This window comes from Heteronotia binoei, chromosome 5 (assembly GCF_032191835.1).
Source record: "Heteronotia binoei isolate CCM8104 ecotype False Entrance Well chromosome 5, APGP_CSIRO_Hbin_v1, whole genome shotgun sequence".
In the NCBI taxonomy this organism is placed as follows: Eukaryota; Metazoa; Chordata; class Lepidosauria; order Squamata; family Gekkonidae; genus Heteronotia; species Heteronotia binoei.
In genome coordinates, this window is record NC_083227.1 from 129443916 (window position 1) to 129470104 (window position 26189).

The 26189-nt window shown below is 41.5% G+C and overlaps 1 protein-coding gene across 2 annotated transcripts in view; it reads left to right on the forward strand.

Moving 5' to 3' along the window:
- The window catches only part of LOC132572871 (collagen alpha-1(XXIII) chain-like), a 539646-nt gene that overhangs the window by 411763 nt on the left and 101694 nt on the right, over nucleotides 1-26189 (forward strand). The window contains exon 3 of one of the 2 annotated variants that reach the window (XM_060240397.1): nucleotides 24024-24086. Coding sequence is in view for 1 of the 2 variants with exons in the window: in XM_060240396.1 (XP_060096379.1) it covers nucleotides 24024-24068 (45 nt within the window). In the remaining variant the exon portion in view is untranslated. The remainder of the gene's footprint in view (nucleotides 1-24023; nucleotides 24087-26189) is intronic. The other variant, XM_060240396.1, reaches the window with a different exon arrangement.

Genomic DNA, 26189 nt, shown 5'->3' on the forward strand with positions numbered 1-26189 from the left:
GTATGTATCTTGTGTCTATAAAATGGGAAAGATACTTTGCAAAGAGTTTCTTATGAATTCTCCGGAATTGATTCATGGAATTGCCTCAGCCTATTAACTTACTGTTATATTTCAGTGTTACTCAGCTATAAATTGGGAATACATAGCATACTGGGATGGTTTTCAAGACAGTTGTGAAAAGCGACAGCTTAAACTTTAATTGTGGCACATGTGAAGAGGTTGAGAACATCACGTTTGAAGTTAACAGAAAGCCACTTGACATTTTCATATCATGTTTGGTGGGGGTCTGTATCATCTTGTGGTACTGAGAAAATTTTTGTCTGGATGTCTCTTGGGGTCCTGATGGCAGTCATGTTGGCAATCTTGTATGTAAGGAAGATTAGTGTACTTAATAACTTGTAGTGTGCACAAAAGTAAATGTGTCATTTTTAAAGGTACAAGATGGACATTAACCAGATAGTTAGCCATTTTTTTTGTTTAAGCATAGAGGCTAGGTGCTGGCTGAGCAATTAAAACTTATCTAGTTTCTGTCTTTGCACCCTGTTGGGTAACTAATGTAGTCTGCTCTTGGTGACAAAGTTATATAGAATAAAGTGGTTCCTAATTGTGCTTCCTTTTTTGTGATTGGTTGTTAATGCCATAAGAAGATTTCATTTTAGATGCTTGTTTTAATTATTTGCTGCCTTGTGGCAGAATACTTCTGGAAGTGCTTTACAGGCAATCACAGCTGTTTGGTTCATGTTCATAGTTGAGGGACATATGCAAAAGTGGTACTACAACTTATAAAAAACAAAAATAACGTTTTAATGGTACCATAGACTTGAGAAAGTGATATCAATAAACCATGTAGTCTGATTTCGATATGATAGTCTGAAAAGTTTTTGGGTGGTAAGGAATCATCCTTCCAAATCAAGCCCTACAGATTATGCTATACCCACTCTTCAGGTTAATTGAACATTTATTATAGATAAGCAATCTTTACTTTGGCTGTTTTCCCACGTGGGTCCCACAAACTCCCATTTTTTCTCTATCCCACTCCTTCTTGTGCTGTTGTGTTCAAGACTGTACATACAGTATTGCTTTCTGTAGTTACAGAAATATGAATGTCTCTTATTTCAAGTGGTTTTGTTCCTTCATTTAAAGCTAATTTTTACTCTCTCAGCTTTTATAATTTACAACTGGCATAAAAAGATTTATATCCTCTCCTTCTCCCCAATGGGGACTCAAAGCGATTTATATTGTTCTCCTCTCCTCTGATGTATCCTCACAGTAACCCTGTGAGGTAAGTTAGGCTGAGAATATGTGATGGGCCCAAGGTAACCCACCAAGCTTTCATGGCAGAGCAAGGATTTGAGCTTGGTTTTCACAGATCCTAGTCCAACACTTTAACCACTACACAATGTTGGCTCAATATAATATTGATGTCAGTCCAAGTATGTTCAGTATTTTCATACCAGCACAAGTGATCGCTGGGATCAGTAGTACAGATGAGGAAAGCTGCCTTCTTTTTGCCTCTCTCTCTCTCTCCCTGCATTTTATGTCTGACTTAATAATTAATATGTTTATACATATACATGTGTGCACAGAGAAAGGAGATATGTACTTTAGTGTTAGAGAAAGGAAGTCCGTAGTCTAGAACTAAATGCTTAAAAAAGAAAAATGATGGACAGTTCATTAAAGTATGGGGCATTATGCTGAGACATTACTGGTGTTTATTAGAGTGGGGGTTAATAATAGAAAGCTACATGAATAGACCTGCTGTGGAATAGAAAACTCTTCATATATATTAGTATAATATAAGTAGTAAATAGACCCCCCCCCACATTGTTAATGAAGGGGACGTGGCCAGTGATGTCACTTCTGGTGACGTCACAGGAAACCGTGCCAACCCCATGCATAATTAATGAAAGGGTGTGGCCATTGACATCACCTCCGGAAACTGCATCATCAGGGTCATGACCCCAATGATGTCACCCAGGTCATGACCCCAGAGTCACGTGACCAGAAACTGCGTCAAATGGAGGACGGAAGTGACCTATTTTGGGGGCGTCACCAAGATGTAGGCATCCCACATATTTAATTAAGCGCCTCCCACCAGGAGGTGTCCTGTCTAGCCCCACCCCCACGTGACCTAGCCCCACCAATCACCATCTATGCCCCACCATGACGTAGCTACCCTGCATATTTAATTAATTAAGCACCTCCCCAGGAAATTACCTTACTGACTCACACCACGTGACATAGCCAGGCCAATCAGCATCTACATCCACCCTACTGTGACGTAGCTACTCCACATATTTAATTAATTAAGCACCTCCTCCAGGAAATAACCTTACTGACTCACACCACGTGGCAAAATTAGGCCAATCAGCATTTATGTCCACCTCGCTGTGATGTAGCAACCCTGCATATTAATTATGCTTGAACACACGTGCACAGGCTCTTGCTGAGAACATGGAAACTCCTGCTAGGTCCCAGGTATGCACCACACCGCTGCCATTGGGGAGGCCTAGCTTCAACAACATTGACGCTCCTGCCAGGCAGCTGGTATTTGACATCCCTTCTGCATCTACTATGTACTTTGGCGGAATTGTTCCTAAGCGCTGTACTTACCTGGTCTCCAGTGAGGTTGCGGAGGTGCCTGAGCACTCCGCAACTCCAGAGGTAAATGGCAGAACCAAAAACATGATGATACCTGCTATGGGGATCCTGACCTCTATAGGAATTATTACAAGAACCAGGCTGGCTATGCTCTTCCTAGTTACCATGGTGCCCCAGTGATGTATGGGGCTGGCGTAGGTGGAATTTTTTGGAGCCTTTTCAGAAAAGCTGACCCTCTTTTGAGAGGGGGGCTTGAACTCATGAAGCCCCATGTGAGAACCGCCTCCAGAAATATAGTCAAAGATGTAGTAGGTCATGTTTCTGGCGCTGTTCTAAATAAAGTGAGTCTCCCTATGCCACAAGAGGGCTCAGGCCTCATGTACCTTAAAAGACAGCGCGAGTTAAAACAAAGGCATCACAGGCTCAACTAATTGGCCCACCGCACCCCTTTAAAAGAAAAGCTGTGAAGCACAAGGTCCCCCAGAAGCAGAAGGCCAAGAGAAGGGCAGGAAGATGTCTCCCGAGTCCCCAAGATATATTTTAAACAGCAATGGCTTTTATTCACAGCGGGTCAGAAGAATGCACCAAATCTGAACTGGACCTATTCCAAATAGCCCCTACGCAAACCAGCATTGAGAGATGTCTATATATTGAAGTTCCTCCCTGGCTGCTTTGTCAGAATCAGCGCCACTCTACTTTTTCATCACTGGAAATGGAGATGATTATATGGATTTAAATAATACCCTGCTTTACCTGTGCTGCAAAATCGTGAAAGAAGATGGGACGGACCTTGACAGAAATGCAAGGGTTAGTCTGGTGAATTACCCTATAGCATCCATCTTTAGCCAGCTGGATGTGACTCTGGGAGACAGGCTCATCATGCAGTGGCATAACGCATATCCCAACCTTTACTACCATTCAATACCACTCCTATATTTACCTTTAAATTCTTTTCAAAGGTGGCAACTTACGATAATAATATCTCCTGCTCATCTGAAAACCCAAGCTCTCTGTACAACAGCCGCACCCTTTCTGTTAATTCAGGGATGGTTACCAACTTCTCTGACATAACACCAATGAGACTTATCCCAAAGCACAGAATACAATTGCTATGATCTGGATTTAATAAATGCTGCCACTTCTTTTTGATAACTTCAGTATAGAAGACGGTATTTATAACTCTTTTCCCTCTCCCTCCTCTATTCCTTATTACTGTCATAATTAAGCACAAGGTTCCATGAAGATGAATTTTGGCATTACTCCGCATGAGGTCTGACATCTGATTTATAAACTCATCAGCAGGAATGCCACCTGCTGGCCTCCTTACAGAATGCAGAGGATTGCTTAGCCCTGCCCCATCTATATGGAGCTGCACTAAATCACCATCCTGGACTCTGGCTCTCATATCATTAAGAAGGCCCAGGGTGGCTTAACTGCTCTAACAAACCTGAAGGCCTCTGAATAATGATCCATTGGCAAGTTTGCAAGATGTCATTCCCACTCTCCAACTTTTTCTAGGTAAACCTTTGGTGTGTCGGCTAGGGGATGGTTTTTGTGGGGGTGAAGAGGGACCTTGTTCAGCAGCAGCATTGTTATTTGCCAAATTGGCGACAGGCTCTACCTCTGTGCTTAGAGAGGCGCCATCACCTGTGTTAACATTTGGCCTCTCAGAGGCCCTGAGTCTGCTAAGAAACCTTAAAAGAGAGTCACTTCTATTTTGTCTAGATTTAAACTTTTTTGCATTCTTGAGGCACTTTTGAAGGACTCTTTGCCAAACCTTTCTCAGTTTAAAATGCTTGCTTTTCCTATGGTGTGTGTGACGAGGCCCCCTGACCTGCCCCGCACCTATCTGCAGGGCTTCCCCATTTGGACATACATTAGAACTTTGTAAAATTCTTTCAGAGCCTTTCCAGGAACCAACAAGGCTGCCTTTAAAAGCAGCAATTAAGGGGTTGCAGGAGCTGCCTATACCCAATGATTGAAAACTGTTTGCATGGTCAGCAATTGTTTGCATTCCAACTGTTGTAGCCATCAGCAATTTTAGCATACTTCACACATGTCCCTAAAAGACGCATCCACATTAGCATTGTCAATTTCTGTTTCTTAGAGGGTGATTCAAAAGCACCCTTTTGTAGGTGTTTACAGTCTGTTTGGTTTGTGTGTTTCTTTTTCACTTTACCACATCCTTTTGGCTGGGGTGGGGTGGATGATCCTTTCATGGAAGTCTGCAGCTTGGATTGCTGTGCTGATGTTTTGTGGCCGCGTCCAGACCTCAGCGAGGTGGAGATCACTGTGTTCTGAGGATACCTCTGGTTTGTGACATCTTTATGAGAGAGACGTTCCTTTGTGTTTCATAACACCCCCTAGCGTTTGCTGGCCTGCTGTGTTTTGCTTAGAGCCCACATGTGCTTCATCAGATTTGTGCCTTTTCTCATCTACAGTGGAGAGTTATTACATAGGCACAAAGTTAAAAATCATTTCCCCACCATATAAAAATTAAACATTAAGCTTGCTTTTTAAAATGAAAATCCAAAACAGTGAAGCAAAACTTAAAATTTACCAGACAGTGGTTTCAGGTGTCTCTTGGTTTCCAACAGGGATAAGGGAGGAGGGAAATTTTCCTTAGAAGGCCCATCATCATCTTTGTCAGAGGCATGCTGGCCTAATGAAAAAAAATTAGCTTTTTCAAACTGGTTTTTTAAAAAGGAAAAAGCCCTTAAATTCATTCACCCACCACCCTCACACACAAAGGCAAATCAAATATTTATCCCATGGTATTTTTGAACATATCATTTTCCGCCATTCTTCACAGCCATGTGGTCTCTTCTGGCCTGCATATTAAAATGCCAAAAATGTGAAATATAATGCAGCCACCCCAATTTTTAAATTATCCCCCACCACACACCCCTCTTATAAAAACAACAACAAACTGATTTTAAAACTGAGAGGAATGTAAAATATACCTTTGTTTTTTGAAGACTTTGCTTCTGCCATATTTGTTCTTTTTAACCCCTAAGATTTACAAAAAAAATTGAAAAGGACTGATCACAAATAAACCTTTTTACAACATTAAATTATTATCCCCATTTATGAAGCTTAAGACAAACACCTCAAGGTAAAAAAAGTCTCCCTTTACTGCCTCTTTGTGAGCTAGAAAAGGATGTGGCTGGCCCCTTAATCTAATCAAGAAAAACTGAAACAGCCCATATTACCCCCCCCCACCCCTGCCATTCATTTTCAGCCAAAGGAATGAAATCTGCCTCTTTTTTAAAAGCATATTGTAAAATATATCAAACAAACCTCTGCCATTCAAAAAAGCCACCATAAAGGGTAGTTAAATATCTTTGCAGTTTGCAAACATCTGTTAAATTAAAAAACAGGAGTAGATCCCCTCTTTCTTCTCATTAAGCATTCTTGGGGCAAACAGGCCATAAACTATCTGCTTTACAGGTAGTAAAAGGGTTCAAACAGACAAAATTTACAAGCAGTATTAATTTCTAATCATTTAGGAAAAATAGTAGCACATGACTTACCTGTAGCCTCAAGGTAAAGATGTCTTCTGACCTTCTCCTCTCGGGCCAAAAAGAATGTGACTCACCCCCCCCCCCCATCTAATCAAGACCAACTGACCACTACTGTGTGTGAAGGAGCACTGTGGTTGGTCCCCATCGGCGATGTGACTTGCTAATCCAATAGAAATTGTCCATGAATTGTAAAGGTAACCAGGTTCCATCCATGTGACTGCAAAATACCCCCCCTCCCACATAATCTCAGAGAAGAAGCAGCCATGGTTTCAGGAAGCACATGGGAAAGAGGGTAAGTAGATTTTCAGAATACACTGCTATATATATATATATATATATATATATATATATATATATATATATATATATATATAATTAGGCTCTCCCTTCCCAAACCTTTTTTTTAAAACAGCAGCCAGTAAATATAGGAGATAACCATCCTAGCAATTTTTAAAATGCTGCCAAATTTAATCAGAGTGCAGCCCCCCTTCCTCTCTCCCTTACAATCATCAGCCCTTCATTCCATGGGGGCATGCCTGGACATGTAATAACAACACTGATTTCTTTAAAACGGTTCCTTTTTATTTACAGGCTTTTTTCATTTACAGACAGTGAAAAATGGAGTTGCAGTCTATTTACAAGGTTTATTTCAAAAACAGACAGTAAAAAGCAGCTGTAATCTCTCTTTTATTTTTTTTTAATATGTATATTTTTTATTATTAATACATTATCCGTTTCTCTACATGGTTTCTGATATCCGTTTTACATTTACCCCCAACCCACCCCCCTTAGTCTATACATCCTTTTCTTCTTCCAGCCAGGGACAAAGGACTCGAAGCTTCCACTGAATGTCCACTCTCCTTTCTTCCTTCGCCCATTTCAGATAGGTCAGCCACTTTTCTTTAATTCTTGATCTTCTTTCTTCCCATGATTCTTCTTGCAACATTATAGCGGCTATATCTGACTGGACAAAATCAAAGAGATAGTTATACCAAGTACTTTCCTTCCATTTACTTTTATCCTTCCATCCTGCCGCTATTACCGCTTTACCCGCTGATATCATTGCTTTTAGTAAATGTTGGTTGTTCTTCCCTATTTTTTCATTCCCTACTAAACTCATCTGCATTAGTTCAAAGTTAATTCTCAGCTCTACCTGAAAGAATTTCTTTATCATTCCCACTACCATACCCCATAGTTTCTTGGCCTCAGGACACTCCCACCACATGTGGGAATACCATCCCTTTTCTTTCTTACAGTGCCAACACTTAGGGCTCAACCCAGGAAACATATTGGCTAAAGTAGCCGGAGTTCTATACCATTTGGTGAAAAATTTCAATTCCATTTCTCTAACCTTATGTATCTTAACTTTTTTTAAACCTTCCATTATCTTCTCCCCTGTTCGTTTTGTTATTTGGCCTTCTAAACTCCATGACCGTTGAAGGTAGCTTATTGCTCCTTCATTACCTGAATTCATGCTCCTATATAGGATGCCTACTAATCCTTTTTTTGTTTTACCCATTAATTTATAAAACTTTTCCATAGGTTCTTCTTCATTTAAGTTACTCTTCTCCACTTCCTTCTTAACTTTAGTGTACAATCCTGTAGCCTTAAGCCAGTATTGTGTTCCTACGATTTCTTGAAATTCATGTAATGGTTTTAACTTATCTAATATTAACAAATCTTCTACCCTTCTAAATCCTTTAGCCTTAAGTAGTTCGCTCCACCTATGCTCCTTGTCTCCTTCCATCAACATTTCTAATGGCGTCCATCTAGATACCCGATTCAGCCATTTCGGTTGCCATTTCTTCCAAACATTTAGCCCATTTTTCCTTGGTCCCACGTTTAAATTAAGTTCCTTCGCCCCCATGTTTGTAAAGATGCCATGTTTTCCTACCCCATTATTAGCTTCATTCTCAAACCTTATCCATTTCTGATCCCCTTCCTTCTCTATTTCTAATAATGCCTTAAGCTGAAATGCTTCATAATAATTGACTATATCTGGGACTCCCCATCCAAGTTCCGATTTATGATTGTATACCAATTTTTTTGGAAATCTAAGTTTCCTACTACCAAATATCCATTCCCTTATTTTAGTGTTCCAGTTAGTCATTTTTTGCTTATCTAACTCCAATGGTATCGTTTGAAAAAGGTACGACAACCTTGGCATCCAAAACATCGATACACTCTTTATTCTAGTGGTCAGGCTCATCGTCCTTTTCCCCCACTGCTGCATATCCCTCTCTATCTTCTCCCAAATTTTATTATAATTTCCCTCCACTATCCTGTTAATATTTTTATACATTTCTATCCCTAGATATTTAAATTTCTTAACTCCCATTCCCATATTAGTTACCCTATTAATCTCTTTCCTTTCTTCCAAACCAACATTAAAGTACATTATTTCAGACTTTCCCATATTTATTCTTAAACCTGATACGGCTTCAAAATCTTCTAAAATAATTTTCGTTTCCCTAATGGCTTCTTTCGGGTTAGATATTGTCATGATTATGTCATCTGCAAATAAATTGATTTTTATTTCCTCCTTTCCTATTCTACAGCCTTCTATTCTCCCTGAATTCCTAATCCTTTCTGCTAGTTGCTCTATCGCCATTATAAACAGAGATGGGGAAAGTGGACACCCCTGCCTCACACCTCTCTCAATTGGGAACTGATCCGTATGTTCGTTGTTTACTCTTACCACTGCTGACCCCTCCCTATAGACCTCTTGAATGGCTTTTAAGAATACTGGCCCAATCCCACACTTCTTCATTATGGACCATAAGAATTCATGGGACAGCGTATCAAATGCCTTGTATACATCTAATTTAAGTAAAGCAAGTTGCCCAGGACGTTTATGGTACAATACATTAAATATATTCCTTATAGGATGTGCAATACTCCTATTCTTTACAAAGCCATATTGATCCTCTTTTATTATATGAGATAATATGTTCCTTAATCTATTTGCTAAAACTTTAGCGAAAATTTTGTAGTCCTGGTTAAGTAAACTTATCGGTCTATATGAACCCACTTCCCGAGGATCCTTCTGGGGTTTTAATATAACGGTTATTTCAGCCATTCTCCAAGAGTCGGGAGCTTTCCCTCCCTTCAATATAGCATTAAACACTTGTTGTAATTCGGGGATCAGTAACTCCTTCATCTCCTTATAAAATTCCGCAGTAAAGCCATCAGGCCCTGGGGATTTACCCACTTTTAAATTGTTCACAACTTCCTCTATTTCCTGTGCTGTTATTTCCTTCTCCAAACTCTCTCTATCTGTATCTCCCAACACTTCTCCACTTTCTTCAATATGTTCTGTTATATCCCTCCTAGCGTATAACTCTTTGTAGAATTCTTGGAACACTTGCCTAATTTCTCTCGGGTTCTGCGTGACCTTCCCTCGTCTCTTAATACTTTCCACCTTTTGCTTTTCTTTCCTAGTCTTGAGATAATTAGCCAGTCTCCTAACGGAGTTTATTGAATCTCTTTGAAACTCATTTCTTACCATGGTTTGTTTTTTCCATAATGCCCTCGAATCCATAAAGTCCAATTGTTTCCTAATCTCATCGATCTTTTTTTTCCTATCAGGGCAGAATCTAATACCTTGACTGCTCTGCAGTGCGCCTAATTCCTGGAGTTTCTGTGTCTTGTTAGCATACCATTCTTTTTTTATTTCTTTCTCCATCATACAATGTCCTCTTAACACTGCTTTTGCTGCTTCCCACAAGATATTTGTGGCCACTGTTCCCTTATTTTCTCTAAAATATTGTTTTACTTGATTTTCCATATATTGTCTATTTTCTTTTTTTAATAAGACCATACTGTTGAATCTCCAGGTCCTTCTAATTTGCTCATTTTTTATCACCAGTTCTATATTTAGTGGAGCATGATCTGAGATCCATATTGGATGGGTTGTTACTTTCCTCAACTCCCAATTATTTGATTTTTTAAGAAATATATAATCTATACAAGAAGCTGTCTTGTGTCTACTTGATAAATGTGTCGGCTTTGGAACCAAACCTAAGGCCTCATGCGCTTCTACCAAGTTCCTTTTCCACCTAGCCTCCTTATCCTTAGTCATATCTATGTTAAAGTCTCCTGCTATAATAACTTCTCCCTCTGAGAATTTCTGAACTTTTTGCATAACTTTATTCAAAAATCTCCTCTGTCCTGTATTTGGGGCATATATATTTATAAGTGTTATTACCCTATTTTGGAACCTACCTTTTATAAACAAATATCTCCCTTCCCTATCACTAATGAGATCTAGTATCCTAATATCGATCCTTGTGTGTACTAAAATTGCTACTCCTCTCGTCTTAGTTCTACTTCTTGCTTCAGCCAATACTTTCCATCCTGGGTGCTTAATCAAGGGTTTAATATCATCCTTTGCCTTATGTGTTTCCTGTAAATACACGATATCTATATTTTGTTGTTTTGCCATTCTTGTTAATCTATATCTTTTCAGGTCTGAACTTAGTCCATTGACATTCAGTGAGAGCATTTTCAAAGTTTTAGCCATAATCATTCACCTCCCTTCCCTTCCCTGGCTGGATAACAAAGTCTATTCTACCTCTCCCCTTTCTCCCTTTCCCCCTCCCACACCCTTTCCCCCCACTCTTCCCCATCATCCCCCCTCCCCTCTTCTGGTATAGGGCTCGCATTTGGGTTGATCTCTCCACCCTCCCTATACCTTAAGGTGGGCACACCTCCCCCCCCTCCTGGATCTTTTATTATTTCCTTCCTTCACTTAAGACCGTGGTATTCCCTCCCTCTTATTTGCGGGGTACTTCCCTTTTTTTTTTTTTGAAGTTCCTCCTTCTCCTTGGACGTCTCATCGTCTCGTCCTCTGTCGTTTCTCCTGACGTGTAGAAGGCCCCTCCTCTGGTTCATCAACATTAAGCTCTTCCTCTGGTTGAGTTCTTGTTTCTCCTGGGTCCAGACCCATCTTCTCCAAGAGTTTCTTTGCTTCAGCTGGGTTCCTTGCTGTGAGTCTTTTGCCTTCTTTATAGATTACAATAGTGGCTGGGTATGCCCATGTAAACAGTATCTTGTTCTGGAAAAGTTTATCTGCAAATGGCTTCATTTGTCTTTTTTCTTCCAATGTCTCACTGCAAAAGTCTTGTCTCACGTACACCCTTTAACCATTAAATTCCAGCCCCTTCTTCTTCTTCAAAGCCAAAAAGACTTGCTGCTGCACTTTTTCTCTTGTGAATTTAACTTTGAGTGGTCTCGGGTCTGCTCCTGATCTTCTGGATCTAAGTCTATGAACTCTCTCAACCTGGTCAGCATTAATCATGACACCTGTTTGCTGTTCTGAGAGCCAATTTATTATCCCGTCTTCCAAGTGTCGTGAGTCAATGTCTTCTGAAATACCATGAATGATAAGGTTTGCCCTTCTTGCTCTATCAGAGAGGCTTTTAATCTGCTCCTTTAAATAAATTATTTCCTTCTTGTTTGTTGACGCTGCCTTATCAGCTTTGTTGGCCAGCTGCCTAATATCTTGCAGATCCTTGTTTATCTGGCTAACTTCATCTTTAATTTTAGCAACAGTCTCCTCTATTTTGTTCTGAGACTGCATCATTAAAGCTTGAAACTGTGCTATCTGTTCAGAAAGCTGTTTCACTGTAGTGGCAGCCATTTTAACGGTGCTAATCACTGCCTCCGGTTCTTATCTGTTTTGCCAAAATACTCCCTTTTTCTCAGTGCTAGCTCTCTTCTGAGAATGCCTTTAACTTCTTTGAGTCTCTAGCTTCACTGCCAAATATTATGACCCCAAAACCTTCAATATTTACTTATCTTTCGGTCCTAATCTCTTTTCTTGTCCGGAGAGGGGCGAGCCGAGGCTGCTTCTCTTCAGAGCGTGCGCATTCCACTCCCTCTCTTTTATTTACATCACAGAAATGCCATTTTTTTCTGGGGCAGAAAAAAAATGAACGAAAATGCAAATTTTTGATATAGCCTTGAACATATTTAACCATTGCACTGTCAGAGTTTTTCAAAACTGTTTCAAGAGTTTTGCGCGAATTTGACATGTCTCCAACCTTATTCAATAAATCAAATATTTGGTCCATATTCTCTTGCGTGAAAAACAGAAATTTCAATGAATAGGCAACTGAAGTCACAACTTGCATTATTGAATGCATTGACATTTCATCAATTACAAATTTCACCTTGTGGCCTACTATTTGTTCAGACCAAGAAACACATGCATGAGATTTCTACTTGGGCGATTGAAGCTGTCGTCCTTCACAAGAATCATATAAAAATTCATTGATACAATGCATTGTTATTGAATAGACCGCAGTATGAACTAATGTTGTCATTGTTGATTTCCATTTTGGAGGCAGTATACAGTCAGAATCTTCAAAAAAATTCCACGTTTAAAAGCTTTCTCATGGCAATTACTCGTTCTCTGGGCGACATGCCAAATGGAATTTTTTGCTGTTCTTATTAAAAAGACAGCATTTATTTTTAGTTTTATAAGCCTTGACAAGCCCCCACACCCACCACACAACACTCAACAACTGGGGTCCATACCTGCGTGGAGATCTTTGCCTCTGAAGGAATATTCTCCTCTGTGGCTTCATCCAATTTTAAATCTGGAATTTGTAGCTCAATGCAGGCAGAATACTAGACAATTAAAAGCAGATTTTTTCAGTTAAAAGCACTATGCAAAGTCTGTTTCCAATAACCTTTTCTACTCCCCCACCCCACCCTCCCATCCCCCTTTCCCAAATTACCTGTGCCAGAGTTCTCGTTTGGAATCAGCTCTTGGGAATCAGGAATCTCTTGGAAAACCTAGGTGCTGTAGGGAATAAGTTCCTGAGTGACTGGGAAATCTTCCAGGAGGCCTTGCAAAATTTGGGGAACGCCATTTTTAGCTAGCATGTCAGCTGTTGTCTCCCCGCTGTCCATACTAACGTGTGTCTCTTCGTCAAAATCAGGCCCTGGGAAATGCAGCTTTGTGGGAACAAATTCTTCATCCTCAGAACCACTCACATATCTCCTTTTAAAATTTTGTCTCACCACTGGTGGCGGGCTGAAAAGTACCAAGACTCTGGCCGGAGTTTCCATGTTCTCAGCAAGAGCCTGTGCATGTGTGTTCAAGCACAAATGGCTTCTTTCCTAAAACAACCTGGTGGGGGTGGGCCCCAGCCCATTTGCTTGGCCAGGGGTGGCTGGGTGTTGTTAGAGGGGTCACACGGACGTACTCAGGCCTTCTCAGTGGCGGTCCCCATTTTCCGGGGTGGGGTGCCACAGGTGGAAGTTCAATGATGCTGCTGTGGGTGGTGCTGAAGAAGGGGACAGGGGAGGGGGCTACACATGTGATTTCCGACCTGCTCAATTAATATACAGGGTTGCTATGTCACAACGGGATGGACGTAGACGCTGATTGGTTTGGCTACGCCATGTGGTGTGAGTCAGTAAGGTCATTCCCTGGAGGAGGTGCTTAATTAATTAAATATGCGGGGTAGCTACGTCATAGCGGGATGGACATAGATGCTGATTGGCCTGGCTATGTCATGTGGTGTAAGTCAGTAAGGTCATTTCCTGGTGGAGGTGCTTAATTAATTAAATATGCGGAGTTGTTACATCATGTTGGGGCATAGATGGTGATTGGCGGGGCTAGGTCACGTGGGGGTGGGGCTAGACAGGACACCTCCTGGTGGGAGGCACTGAATTAAATATGCAGGGTGCCTACATCATGGTGGCACCCCCAAAATAGGTCACTTCTGCCCTTCATTTGACGCAGTTTCCGATCACGTGACTCTGGGGTCATGCCATGGGTGACGTCATTGAGGTCATGACCCTGATGACACAGTTTCTGGTGACGTCACTGGATGTGGCGTCACCGGCCATGCCCCTTCATTAATTATGCACGGGGTTGACACCGTTTCCGGTGACATCACCGGAAGTGACGTCACTGGCCACACTCCCTTCATTAATAATGCGTGGGGGGGGGTCTGTTTACTACTAATATGTACAAAATAGCATGACATGGAGTGTGTTGCCTGGCACCAGTACTGTTAGCACAAGCCAGTTTTCCCAGTAGCAGAATTTTGAAAAAATTATTGCTGGAGAAATGAGTTTTCCCTGCCACAGAAACTGTTCTTTAATTAAGGATGTTTGGATGCTGCAGAATAGTTGAATAAGAATGGAACATAAGACTGGCAATAAAGCTTGAAAAGCTGATATTGCTTCCTGTCTATCATACAGTTAAGTAAGACGTTCTGGGTCTAAAGCTTATCGACTTTAAGCATTTTGCTTAGAAGAACAAAAAAAAAAGCAGGGAAAGGTTTCAGTTTGTTCTTAAAGCTGAATGCTCTGAATTATAGATCCAGGTGGGTGACCATGTTGGTCTGAAGCAAGAGTACAAAGTTAGAGTCTATTGGCACCTTTAAGTCCAACAATGCACACAAAAGCTTACCCTGAATAAAACATTATTGGTCTTAAAGGTGTCATTAGACTCTAACTTTGCTCTGAAATACAAATGTTAATGGCTATCTTTAAAACATGCTTTTCCCCATCATGTTTCAGTCTAATTCCGATTTCTCTATCATTAATGTCAGTGTTGTAACAGCAAAGTTTATTTCTCTCCCCCCCCCCCAGTAGCCCTTTGAAGTATCCCATATCATTCTGGGAGTCCTGTATTTACATTTTTATGAAATAATTTTTCAGAAGACAGAGCAAATACAAAGCATAAAGCAGTGCACTCCTAAACATCTTGTCACATTCCAGCCAAACAAACTTTATTCCAATGGGCGGGTTGTGAGCACAAGCTTTGCAAGAAGAGAAGAACAGAACATTAAACATATCCCTGTCTGTTGATGTGGGACATTTTAAAAGCTGCCTTCTGGTATCAAGGTAAAAAGTTCAGGAAAGGAGAGGTCCCCTGTGTAAGCACCAGTCGTTTCCAACTCTGGGGTGATGTTGCTTTCACAGTGTTTTCACGGCAGACTTTTTACAGGGTGGTTTGCCATTGCCTTCCCCAGTCATCTACACTTTCCCTCCAGCAAGCTGGGTACTCATTTTACTAACCTCGGAAGGATGGAAGGCTGAGTCAACCTTGAGCCAGCTACCTGAAAACCCAGCTTCCACCAGGGATCGAACTCAGGTTGTGAGCAGAGCTTAGGACTGCAGTACTGCAGCTTTAACACTCTGTGCCACGGGGGGAGGGGGGGACAGTGGTAATTAGCCCAGTTGATAAGCTGACCCTGAATTGTCTTCCTGTTCATTTCTGAATGGGTGGTAAACAAGGCACTAGAATGAGCATTGTGTGAACTCTCACAAGGTTGTGTATAAAAATTAAAAACAATACCCTGTTCCCGTTTGACTTCTTTTTGCCATGCTTCACCCTCACAGACCTCATCATGGCCAGCCAGGACTTCTCTTTGGACATTCACACAAAAACAGTTTGAGTGCAGAAAAAGTAAAATTGGGAGTGGAGACATTTCTATCTAGGGTTTTGATCTATCTCTTGACATCTTTTCCACAAAGTATGCCGGCTATATGCCAATCGTCTCTTAGATTTCTCTGTCCTTTTTATCTCAGCTGTTTCCTTTCTGCTTCAGACTTGAGACCGGCAGATGATGGACAAGCAGGTTACAGCCATTGTTTAGTCTACAATGTATATCATTAAACTGCCAAGTTTAAGATGGCCTCACTCACTTTTAATCACTTGAAAATAGATCCAAGCTGGAGCTTGGGTTTGGATATGAAATGTCAAAAGTTCTGCTCATGCACACCAACTTCATTGTGATATCTCAGTCATCAAGGGAGACATTGCTTTGTATAGTGTGTGTTACATGTTTTCTGTAAACAAATGTGGGTGTCAGCGCTGAGGTGTATACTTGAGATTCAGTGATATTTGGGTTGGGTGTACCACATTTCACTGCACTGCCTGGCACCATCTCAAAACACACCAGGAATTCAGATTTTTATAAAGGGGCAAAATGCTGGTGTTTGGGAGTATTTGAGTCCCCGGATACCATTTCAGGAACCAGGTGCGTGTGGTGGGTTTTCCCAGCATTCATATTCCATTATTCCTTATAGGGGACATTTTCAGGGGGTTAGAGTGGCTATTTTTAACAAGTAACACCAACATTGCAGGAGACCTAGTGCTGCCTGTTAACTAGAGGCCCCGCTTCCCAGATTTTAAACATATTGGAACATGGAGTCAGGTTCTGTGGGCCCCTGAACAAGTTCCCTCGGCCATCTTACTTGTCCTATGGGGAAAAATTCAAAGAGGTTGCTAACCAACACACAAGTGCAATGACAGACCAAAAGCTTCCAATGCAAACAGAGCCAACAAGCTTAACAGAACCAACATCAAACCAGGTAATTTAGCAGAACCAACTTAAGCAAGGGATGCAGATGCAAGCCCAACACAACTAATGTCAAACCAGAGAATCCAGGAAGAACCCAGACCCTCAACTGCAGTCCAGCATGCATGAGCTTGTGCTTGTTTTAAATTGAGATACTTATTTACTTTCTTAGCATCTCTTGTTCCAATTTTGCTTGTGTTTTTGTTTGTTTTGTTTATAAATGGCAAAACCAACATTTTTAGTACAGTATTTGCACTGAGGTCAGTAGGAAAGAACAGACTGACTACCCCTGGGCCAAGACAAATTAAACTACAGAATACTCGCTCTCGGGCCTTTTCGGCCGCAGCCCCACATCTCTGGAACCAACTCCCAGAGGAGGTGCGGGCCCTGCGGAACCTTGATCAGTTCCGCAGGGCCTGCAAGACCACCCTTTTTAAATTAGCTTATGAATAACTGAAAATCCGCCATCAGCATCAACTAGAAGAGTGTCAAGGATAGCGTCATAAAATGTTTTAGCTAATTGTTTTAATTCAGGCTTTTAAGGTTAGTTTAATGTTAATTTAATGTTTCTAGTGTAACTGTTTTATTGTTGGTGCACCATTGGTCACCGTATTGTTAGCCGCCCTGAGCCTGCTTCGGCGGGGGAGGGCGGGGTACAAATAAAATTTATTATTATTATTATTATATTTATTTTTCTGCACCGAAGTGTTTCCCCTCAACATTGGATCCCATTGTCTGGAAGACATTTCTTCTGTCCTCTCCAGTGGCCCTGAAAACCTTTAACATTGAAGACAAGCGGGTCTGGGAGCCTTAGAATGCCAGTTCCAAATATTTTGGGGTATTCCTACATATTTCCAAAATGTTTCAGGACTTGATATATAGTATTGCCAAGAATCCAAAATAGCACTTGGATACCCAAGTATACCCCCCAAAATACCAATAAGGGTTTTCCCCCCAGATATTTGTTCAGAGTAGAAATATCTAAATGCACATTAAATGTAGTTGTTGGGTGGCAAGCAAACTCACAATAGTGAATGGACTACTAAGAGAGCAGTTCTAAGCAGGAAAGTGTTCTTAGGATAGCACTGTAAATGACCCAAAGTCCAATACATTTAAGTTTAGGAGACCTCCAAGGAATACCAGGTTTGTGATTATCTCTTGCCTTGAAAACCCTGCAGGGTTGCCATAAGTCAGCTATAGGCAGCACTTTCCAGCACCAAGCTTCTCAAAGATGTGTATACTTAGAAAGCTATATACAATCTAGTATGGTATCAAGGCTATTCCCTGGCCTTGCACTCCCCCATCTCCAGCCATACTTGTGTTTTAAGCACATATGGCCACTTTTATAAGTCCAGGATGCCAAGTAAAATATTTCTGAAATTTGGTCTGATCCAAACCAGCCCACCCATCTCACTCCCATGGCCTTAAATTTTTTAAAGCAGACAGCCAGTGCTTTGGATGAGAATCCCTGTGAGAAAGCCTGAAACAGTTGATTATTTCAGTCTCTGTCTTTCTCTTTCTCTCTCTGTTTAAAATAGATGTCCATCATATGGCTTCATTTACAAGAAGGGAGTCTTTCTCTACTCCAGCCAAATGCCTTTTAACTGGCATTAGAAAAAGGGATATGTGGGGTTATTCCCTCCCTCCATTTTGATACTGCATATCTGTCAGAGCTCAAGTTCTCTCTCAAGTCTTGCATTCTTTTAAATCTCATAAGAACATAAGAGAAGCCATGTTGGATCAGGCCAATGACCCATCTAGTCCAACACTCTGTGTCACACAGTGGCCAATATATGTGTGTGTGTGTGTGTATATATACACACACACACACACACACATATACATACATACATATACACACACACACGCACACACCGCCACCATCTCCTGTGGCAGTGAATTCCACAAGTTAATCACCCTTTGGGTGAAGAAGTACTTCCTTTTATCTATTTTAACCTGACTGCTCAGCAATTTCATTGAATGCCCACGAGTTCTTGTATTGTGAGAAAGGGAGAAAAGTACTTCTTTCTCTACTTTCTCCATCCCATGCATAATCTTGTAAACCTCTATCATGTCACTCCGCAGTCAACGTTTCTCCAAGCTAAAGAGCCCCAAGCGTTTTAACCTTTCTTCATAGGGAAAGTGTTCCAAACCTTTAATCATTCTAGTTGCACTTTTCTGGACTTTTTCCAATGCTATAATATCTTTTTTGAGATGCAGTGAGTAGAATTCTACACAGTATTCCAAATGAGACCGCACCATCGCTTTATACAGGGACATTATGATACTGGCTGATTTGTTTTCAATTCCTTTCCTAATAATTCCCAACATGGCGTTGATCTTTTTTATTGCAATCGCACACTGTCTTGAAATTTTCAGTGAGTTATCTACCACGACCCCAAGATCTCTCTCTTGGTCAGTCTCTTCCAGTTCACAACCCATCAACTTGTATTTGTAGCTGGGATTCTTGGTCCCAATGTGCATTACTTTGCACTTAGCCACATTGAACCTCATCTACCATGTTGAAGCCCACTCACCCAGCCTCAACAGATCCCTTTGGAGTGCCTCACAATCCTCTCTGGTTCTCACCACCCTGAACAATTTAGTGTCATCTGCAAACTTGGCCACTTCACTGCTTACTCCCAACTCCAGATCATTAATGAACAAGTTATAGAGCATCTCCCCCTCCATTTTGAATTTAATAGGATCCACACAAAGTTTAACAGAAACCTTCTTAGAACTTTAAAGAGGAAAAAAAAATGCAATTTAATAATTTTACATATTTTTAATAAAATCAATCAATGAAATTGTGAGCAATGAAATATGAGCAACTGATGATTCAGCAACTCATGGGATCAAGTGAGTAAATCTTTGGCACCTAATCCAAGCCAATGTGCTGACACCACAGTAACCACTGGGTGGTGCACTTCAAGTTGACACAGTACCAAAAAAAGAAATCAGTCTGGAGGGCATATGTGTAACCTTTCACATAAGCCAATTTGTAGCACAGTTAAGCTTTAGAAGAGGGGGAGGGACTGTTATATGTTCACTACCTCTGTGCTATGCAACTTCTTCTATAGGCTGCTTTAATGCCAAGCGTAATTTGCCATCCTTGCAGAGCAATCCTAAACACCTTCCTGAGAGTAAGCCCCATTTAATAGATGTGAGTGGGATTCTGAGTAGGCCTGCTTAGGATGGCACTGTAAAACTCTTGAGTGGGAGTGTTTCCTCAAATGTGTGAACAAGAATGTTTTCACTTTTGGCCCGTACATATGCAATGCCCATTGGTGGGTGTTGAGTGTATTGTAGCGCAAGCAGACTTATCACCAATGCTACTTCTTGAAAAGTGAGACCTCTAGCTCTTGTATATGTGAAAAGCAACATTTTTGGCAAATTAACAGTTATCTCAACAATGGAGTTGAACAAACAGATTCAGTAGAGTTTTTAAAAAACAAAACAAAAACAAACCTGAAATACAGCATTACATGTAAAAAGTGAAAGAAACAGGAACATAATGCTCGTCATTGCCTGTTGGTGGTAATCAGGGCTATTTTGTAGAAAAAACCCAGCAGAAACTCATTTGCATATTAGGCCACACCCCTGACATTACCATTGATTCTCACAGGGCTTTTCTGTAGAAAAAGCCCAGCAGAAATTCATTTTCATATTAGACCACACCCCCTGATGCCACGCCAGCCGGAACCGTGTTCCTGTGCATTCCTGCTCTTAAAAAAAAAAAAAAAGCCCTGGTGATAATAATTCCTAAAACATTCTCCTATATAAAAAAAACCATCTTTAGACCCAGCCCAATTGGCACATTATAGGCCGGTCTCAAATTTGCCTTTTCTAGGCAAACTTATTGAGAGGGCAGTGGCGAGGCAGCTACAGACTTTCCTGGAGGACGCTTCCATCCTTGACCCACTCCAGTCCGGCTTCCGCCCAGGTCATGGGATGGAGACGGTGTTGGTTGCCCTAGTGGATGACCTTCAACGGCATCTGGATCGGGGTGGCTCGGCAGTGCTGATGTTGTTGGACCTATCGGCGGCGTTCAATACGGTCAACCATCGGTTACTGACTTGCCGCCTCGCCGACGCAGGGATTCAGGGGCTGGCCTTGCAGTGGCTTTCCTCTTTCCTTGAAGGTCGGGGACAAAGGGTCGCGATTGGGGGGGAGCTATCCCGGAGGCACACACTTAATTGTGGAGTGCCCCAGGGAGCGGTTCTCTCCCCGATGTTATTTAACATCTATATGCGACCTCTTGCCCAGATTGCCCGAAGGTATGGGCTGGGGTGTCACCGGTATGCTGATGACACCCAGCTCTATCTACTTATGGACGACCGACCTGTCTCCGCCCCAGAAAATCTAGATCGGGCATTGCAGGCCGTGGCTGAGTGGCTCAGACTGAGTGGACTGAGACTGAATCCTGCGAAGACAGAGGTCCTCTGTTTGGGCCATCGTGGACCGGAGGGGGAAATCCCCCTGCCGACTTTTGACGGTGCGCCGCTGACAGCGGCGGACAGGGTCAAGAGCCTGGGGGTGCTGTTGGAGCCGTCCCTAAAGATGGAGGCTCAGATAGCAACCACTGCCAAGTCCGCGTTCTTTCATCTTAGACGGGCAAGGCAGTTGGCCCCCTTCCTGGACCGCGACGACCTAGCAACAGTGATCCATGCTACGGTCACCTCGAGATTGGATTACTGCAATGCCCTCTACATGGGGCTGCCCCTGTGCCGGACCCGGAAATTGCAGCTGGTGCAGAATGCCGTGGCCCGGCTGTTATTGGGCCTCCCAAGGTGGGGGCACATCCGGCCGGGCCTTCGGGCTCTGCACTGGCTTCCAATAACATACCGAGTCCAGTACAAGGTGCTGGTCATTACCTTTAAAGCCCTATATGGCCTGGGACCTGCCTACCTGAAGGACCGTCTCTCCCCACACGTTCCCCAGAGAGTACTGAAGTCTGGGACTCAAAACCTTCTCACCATCCCCGGGCCCAAGGAAGTCCGTCTCAAGACAACCAGAGACAGGGCCTTTTCTACAATGGCCCCCACATGGTGGAACCAGCTGCCGGAAGAGGTGAGGGCCCTGCGGGATCTTACTCAGTTCCGCAGGGCCTGTAAGACAACCCTCTTCCGGTTAGCTTATGCCGACTAGATAAATGTAGCTTATCAGATTTTAGTGAAATATACTGGATAGTTTTAATGTTAAGATTTTAAGGTTTTTAGGTTTTTTAAATGTTTTGACTTTTAAATGTATTAACTTTGTACCTTGTTTATTGTTTTGTCGTTGTTGTGAGCCGCCCTGAGCCACTTTGTGGGAAGGGCGGGATATAAATTATAGAATAAATAAATAAATAAATAAGGCTACCAACCACAGACATAAAGAGCTTGGACTTGATTTTGACTAATGGGAAATTCTGGTTGAATAGAAACTTTACAAAATATGGGTAGTGGCTCACTGGTAGAGCCACTGCTTTGCATGCAGAAGATACCAGGTTCAGTTCCTAATATCTCCAAGTAAAAGGATTAGGTTGTAGGTGATGGGGCAGACCTCTGCTTGAAACCCTGGAGAGCTGCTGCCAGTCCAAATAGACAACACTGACTTAGATAGACCGATGGCTTGGTTTAGAATAAAGCAGTTTCATGTGTACCATGTGTAGCTGAATGCCTGTAAAGATTTTAATATGGAAGATTGTCACACATTGATTTCACTTAATTATTCCCCTTTGAATTAAAAATCAAGGAGCATTCCCTCCCCTCTGTATTTCATTTGATTAGTAATTTGTGGTTTTCATTTCTCATGTTACTGTAGCATCACAGAATTAGGTGCAGATAAGACAATATTGGTTGTGTAGTCAGACTTTGACCTTTGGAGTCTTGTAAGCAAAAATTTACTTTGTGTGCTACTGGCATTAAAGTTGTGAGCTACTCCACAAATTAGTTTGCTGTAGGGTCATTTTTTCATGCGCTAAGACAAAAATGTGTGAGCTGGAGGTTAAAAAAGCTAGCTCACACAAACTCAGCTTAGAGGAAACACTGGTCACAATCACAGCAAAAGGTTTAGAGGTCACTAAGTTTATGTGGATAAATCTTCAAGAACATGTTGATTGTTTTTCAAACCCCTTTATATGTTATTTGAAACTATAATTTTAAGAAACTTGCTAAATATGACCAAGTTATGCTGCTTTGAGACCTGATTGCTTAAGAAGGAGGAAGAAGACATTCTAAAATTTTAAAATAAATGTATTTATTTTTGTATTTGCTTCATTTATACTCCCATCTTTCCTTCCCTGGGCATTCAAACGGGCTTACATCGTTCTACTCTCCTTTGTTTTATCTTCACAACAGCCCTGTGAGTTAGGTTAGGCTGAGAGTGCATGACTGTCCCAGGGTCATCCAGCAGGCTTCCGTGGTGGCATGGGAATCTGAGCCTTGGTCTCCCGGATCCTAGTCCAGCACTCTAGCCACTACACCACACTGGCTGTCTTGAATAAATAATAAAGAAATATTTAAAAGTGTTGAATAAATTATGAGGCATGAAGGATCAGGGGTTTTCCTTCTGAGCTAGTGAAACACAATTACCCTACTTAAACATTAGAGCTAGATATTACAGTGAGGATGAATGTCCTTCTTCTTTCAACTTGCCAAGGCATGTGAATTGAGCAAGAAGGGAGCTTTTCACCTTTTGGTAATTTAGGATAGCAACTGTCTAAACAATTTGTTCTTTCATGTAGTTTCGTAAGCCTGCAAGGACAACTTGCGCTGCATCTCCTGGTTTCAATAAGGATCCTGGCAATGCTTCTGTCATCTTTGCTTGAGAGAAGATACTGCCTAAATAAAGCAATAAAAATGGCAAACCAATGAAATCCCCACAGTGAACTGTTGCATAGGATTGACAGGGGATAGCATTGGGTTTTGTTCACCTAAACTTCATAGTTTTTGCTGGAGCTGGGATGGAATATGCTCACATTTGTTAAGAAGACAGGGCTGACTTTATTCCATGCTGATCATCTGATCTGTTTCTTTGAATAGCTTGTTAGGGCACAAGGAAGTTTTTATACTCTTAAAGAATAGAAACACAAGAGGAGCTTACAGGAACCATTTATGCCAGTTTCACACCATGGCTAACCAGTTCCTATGCATGGCCAGCAAACAGTGCATAAAAGCTGTAGCTTTCCCCTGCTGTTCCCTCCCAATACTGGGAGTTTTACTCCCTCTTGATGTGAAAGTTCCCCTTAGTCATCCTGGCTAGCAGCTATTGATGGAACTATCCTCATGAATCTGTCTGATCTACTGACCATCACTCTCTCTGCTGGCAGTGAATTCCACAATTAAATTATTTGTTCAGTGAATTAGTATTTCCTCTTGTCTTTCAAATCTGTTGCCCATTGACTTCACCGGCTTCCTCTGAGTTTTAGTGTTAACGAAAGAGTGAGAAATAGCTAAACAAATAATGACTTGGCCAGTACCTAGATAGAGCACTAATTGCAAAGCCATGTGTAAGTTGTTTCAAATGTCTTGAAAGATAAAAGGGTGGGAGAAAAAGTGAATAATGACTAAATCTTTTGTTTCTGCAGGTCCACCAGGAAGGCGAGGAAAGCCTGGGCGACGAGGAGAGCCAGGTGAGCCCTCCATGCCTTGTGAAATGACACTGTTAAATTATATACTTAATTTCCTTTTATTTGAGTATATCACATTTTAATGTGGAAGATTACTGTGCTTAGTTCACCCCCTTCATGGGCTTAACTATCGTCACTTCTTCTGTACTAGCAATATGGTAAGTCTTCATTTGCTGGAAATTATGTCATAGACCAGTTATCCAAGAGTAACAGGACTGGATTCCTCAACATCTGTTTTCTATGATGAAGACAGTAACATTTCTAAGCCCACACCTCCATGTGCTTTCTTCAGTGCTGCGGGACGCATACAAACCTGATAATAGGGTTGGGTGGAGACATCAGACAATTTAGCCCAGAGACTGAACTGCTCCATAGTTTCCCACATGAGGCAGGCAGGTTAACCAGAGCTAGTTTCTTCCCAGCAATCCCAAGATAGAAATCAAGGTTTAATTCAGTCTTAATATCACTGGGGGAGGACTGCCAGACAGAGAGAGAGGTTAATTCTGGTTAATCTTCATGCCTGCAAGAATACAAAAAGCCAAAGTTATTTATAATGAATATTCTCCATGTAAAGGAAGGAGCTCATATAGTATAGTGATTAGTGTGTTTAACTTTATTTATAATTTTCTTTTACTGGCAAGGGAAAACTAGGTATCAATTATAGTTGTATTTGGTGAAGGTGTCTAGGTGCTCTCTGGTTGCAGCAGTTGGTTATAGTGATATGTTCTTTTGAAGTTGAGATAAAACATACATAAAATATATACACACAGAGGCATACATATTGCAAATAAAACATAGGCTCTGTGATGTTCTGTGCAGTACACCTGTCTTGATCTGTAATGCAGCCTAACCAAAGAGCAGATTGCCCTTGGTGTAATAGTTTTGGCCTAAGCGCAACGTGGTTTTGGCTTAACATTTCTTATTATAGCTTGCTTAATTTAAACTTTATCTCACAGAAACCTTGTTCCTTTGCCACAGCTGATAAATGAAAATAGTTTTGTTTGCCTTGTGTGATAGCATCCTTCTATAGAAGCTCTTATGTGGTTACAACTTCACAGTCTCTAAACAAATGTGGTTAGTGAGCCAGAAGACTTAGCTGTAGATTGGCTTACATGAGAAAGCTTTGTTTGGCAACCAAATGTAGCTAGCACATTGAAAGCTTTTAAAAGCATACTTACATAGGAAGGACTTCAATACAACCAGGCTGTTTTTACAGTCTGAGTGCAGCATGGCAGAGGTACTGATATATTCACCTTGAATTCACTGGACCATTGTTGTTTTAGTGCAAATCAGTTCACACTTTAACATTTCTGACAAAACAGAGGCTATGGCATAGGCAACAGTTTGTTAGTTTCAGTGATTGTTTTATTATTATTATTATTTCTCTATCGTCTAACTGCAAAGGCAGACAACAAGGCAAATGATAATAGCAACTACACAGAAAGAAGAGCAGTTTAGATTATTTGGAATGAAGCACTTATCAGGTGCTAAGCATTTCATTCTCAAAGGAATGTGCCTCCCCACTTCCCCATCTCATTTCCTCTTACTGTCAGGGTCAGGAAAGATAAGGGGGTTATAACACATGAAAGGGTGGCATGAAGGAACTTTCTGGTTCCTGCTTTTAGCACAGCTGCTTTCTGAGATACTAAAGAGATGATAGTCTTGCTACAGCTGTTCCTGTCTCGAAGTGATTTGACCTTCCAAGTTCTTGCTCTCAGGCATGTGCAGCTCCATTGCCAATATTCATGTCTAAGCAGCCATTTGATTATTGCATGCTTTTGGTCGGGGCTCAGCTCACCTATTAGACTTCACACCTTCAGTGCTTTGGTTCACATCTTGCTTGCTGGTCACAAGCAGGGAGCTGATCATTTAGTGAGCTATTCAGTTGCATTTGAATGAGTATTGTCATCACTATTCATAGCATATTGTATGGGATTCTTTACAGTTCTTCTCTCACTTTGTACATCCATGAACATACAGTTCTCCTTTTGAGGTAAGAGCATTTCCTTGCAGATGGTTGTGGCTGTCTTCTAGCTGTACTTACAGCATAGTTCCTCAGCTGCCTCTTGAAGGCCACACTGCATATGACATGGGAGAGATATAATCCTGTATCTCCTGCAGTTC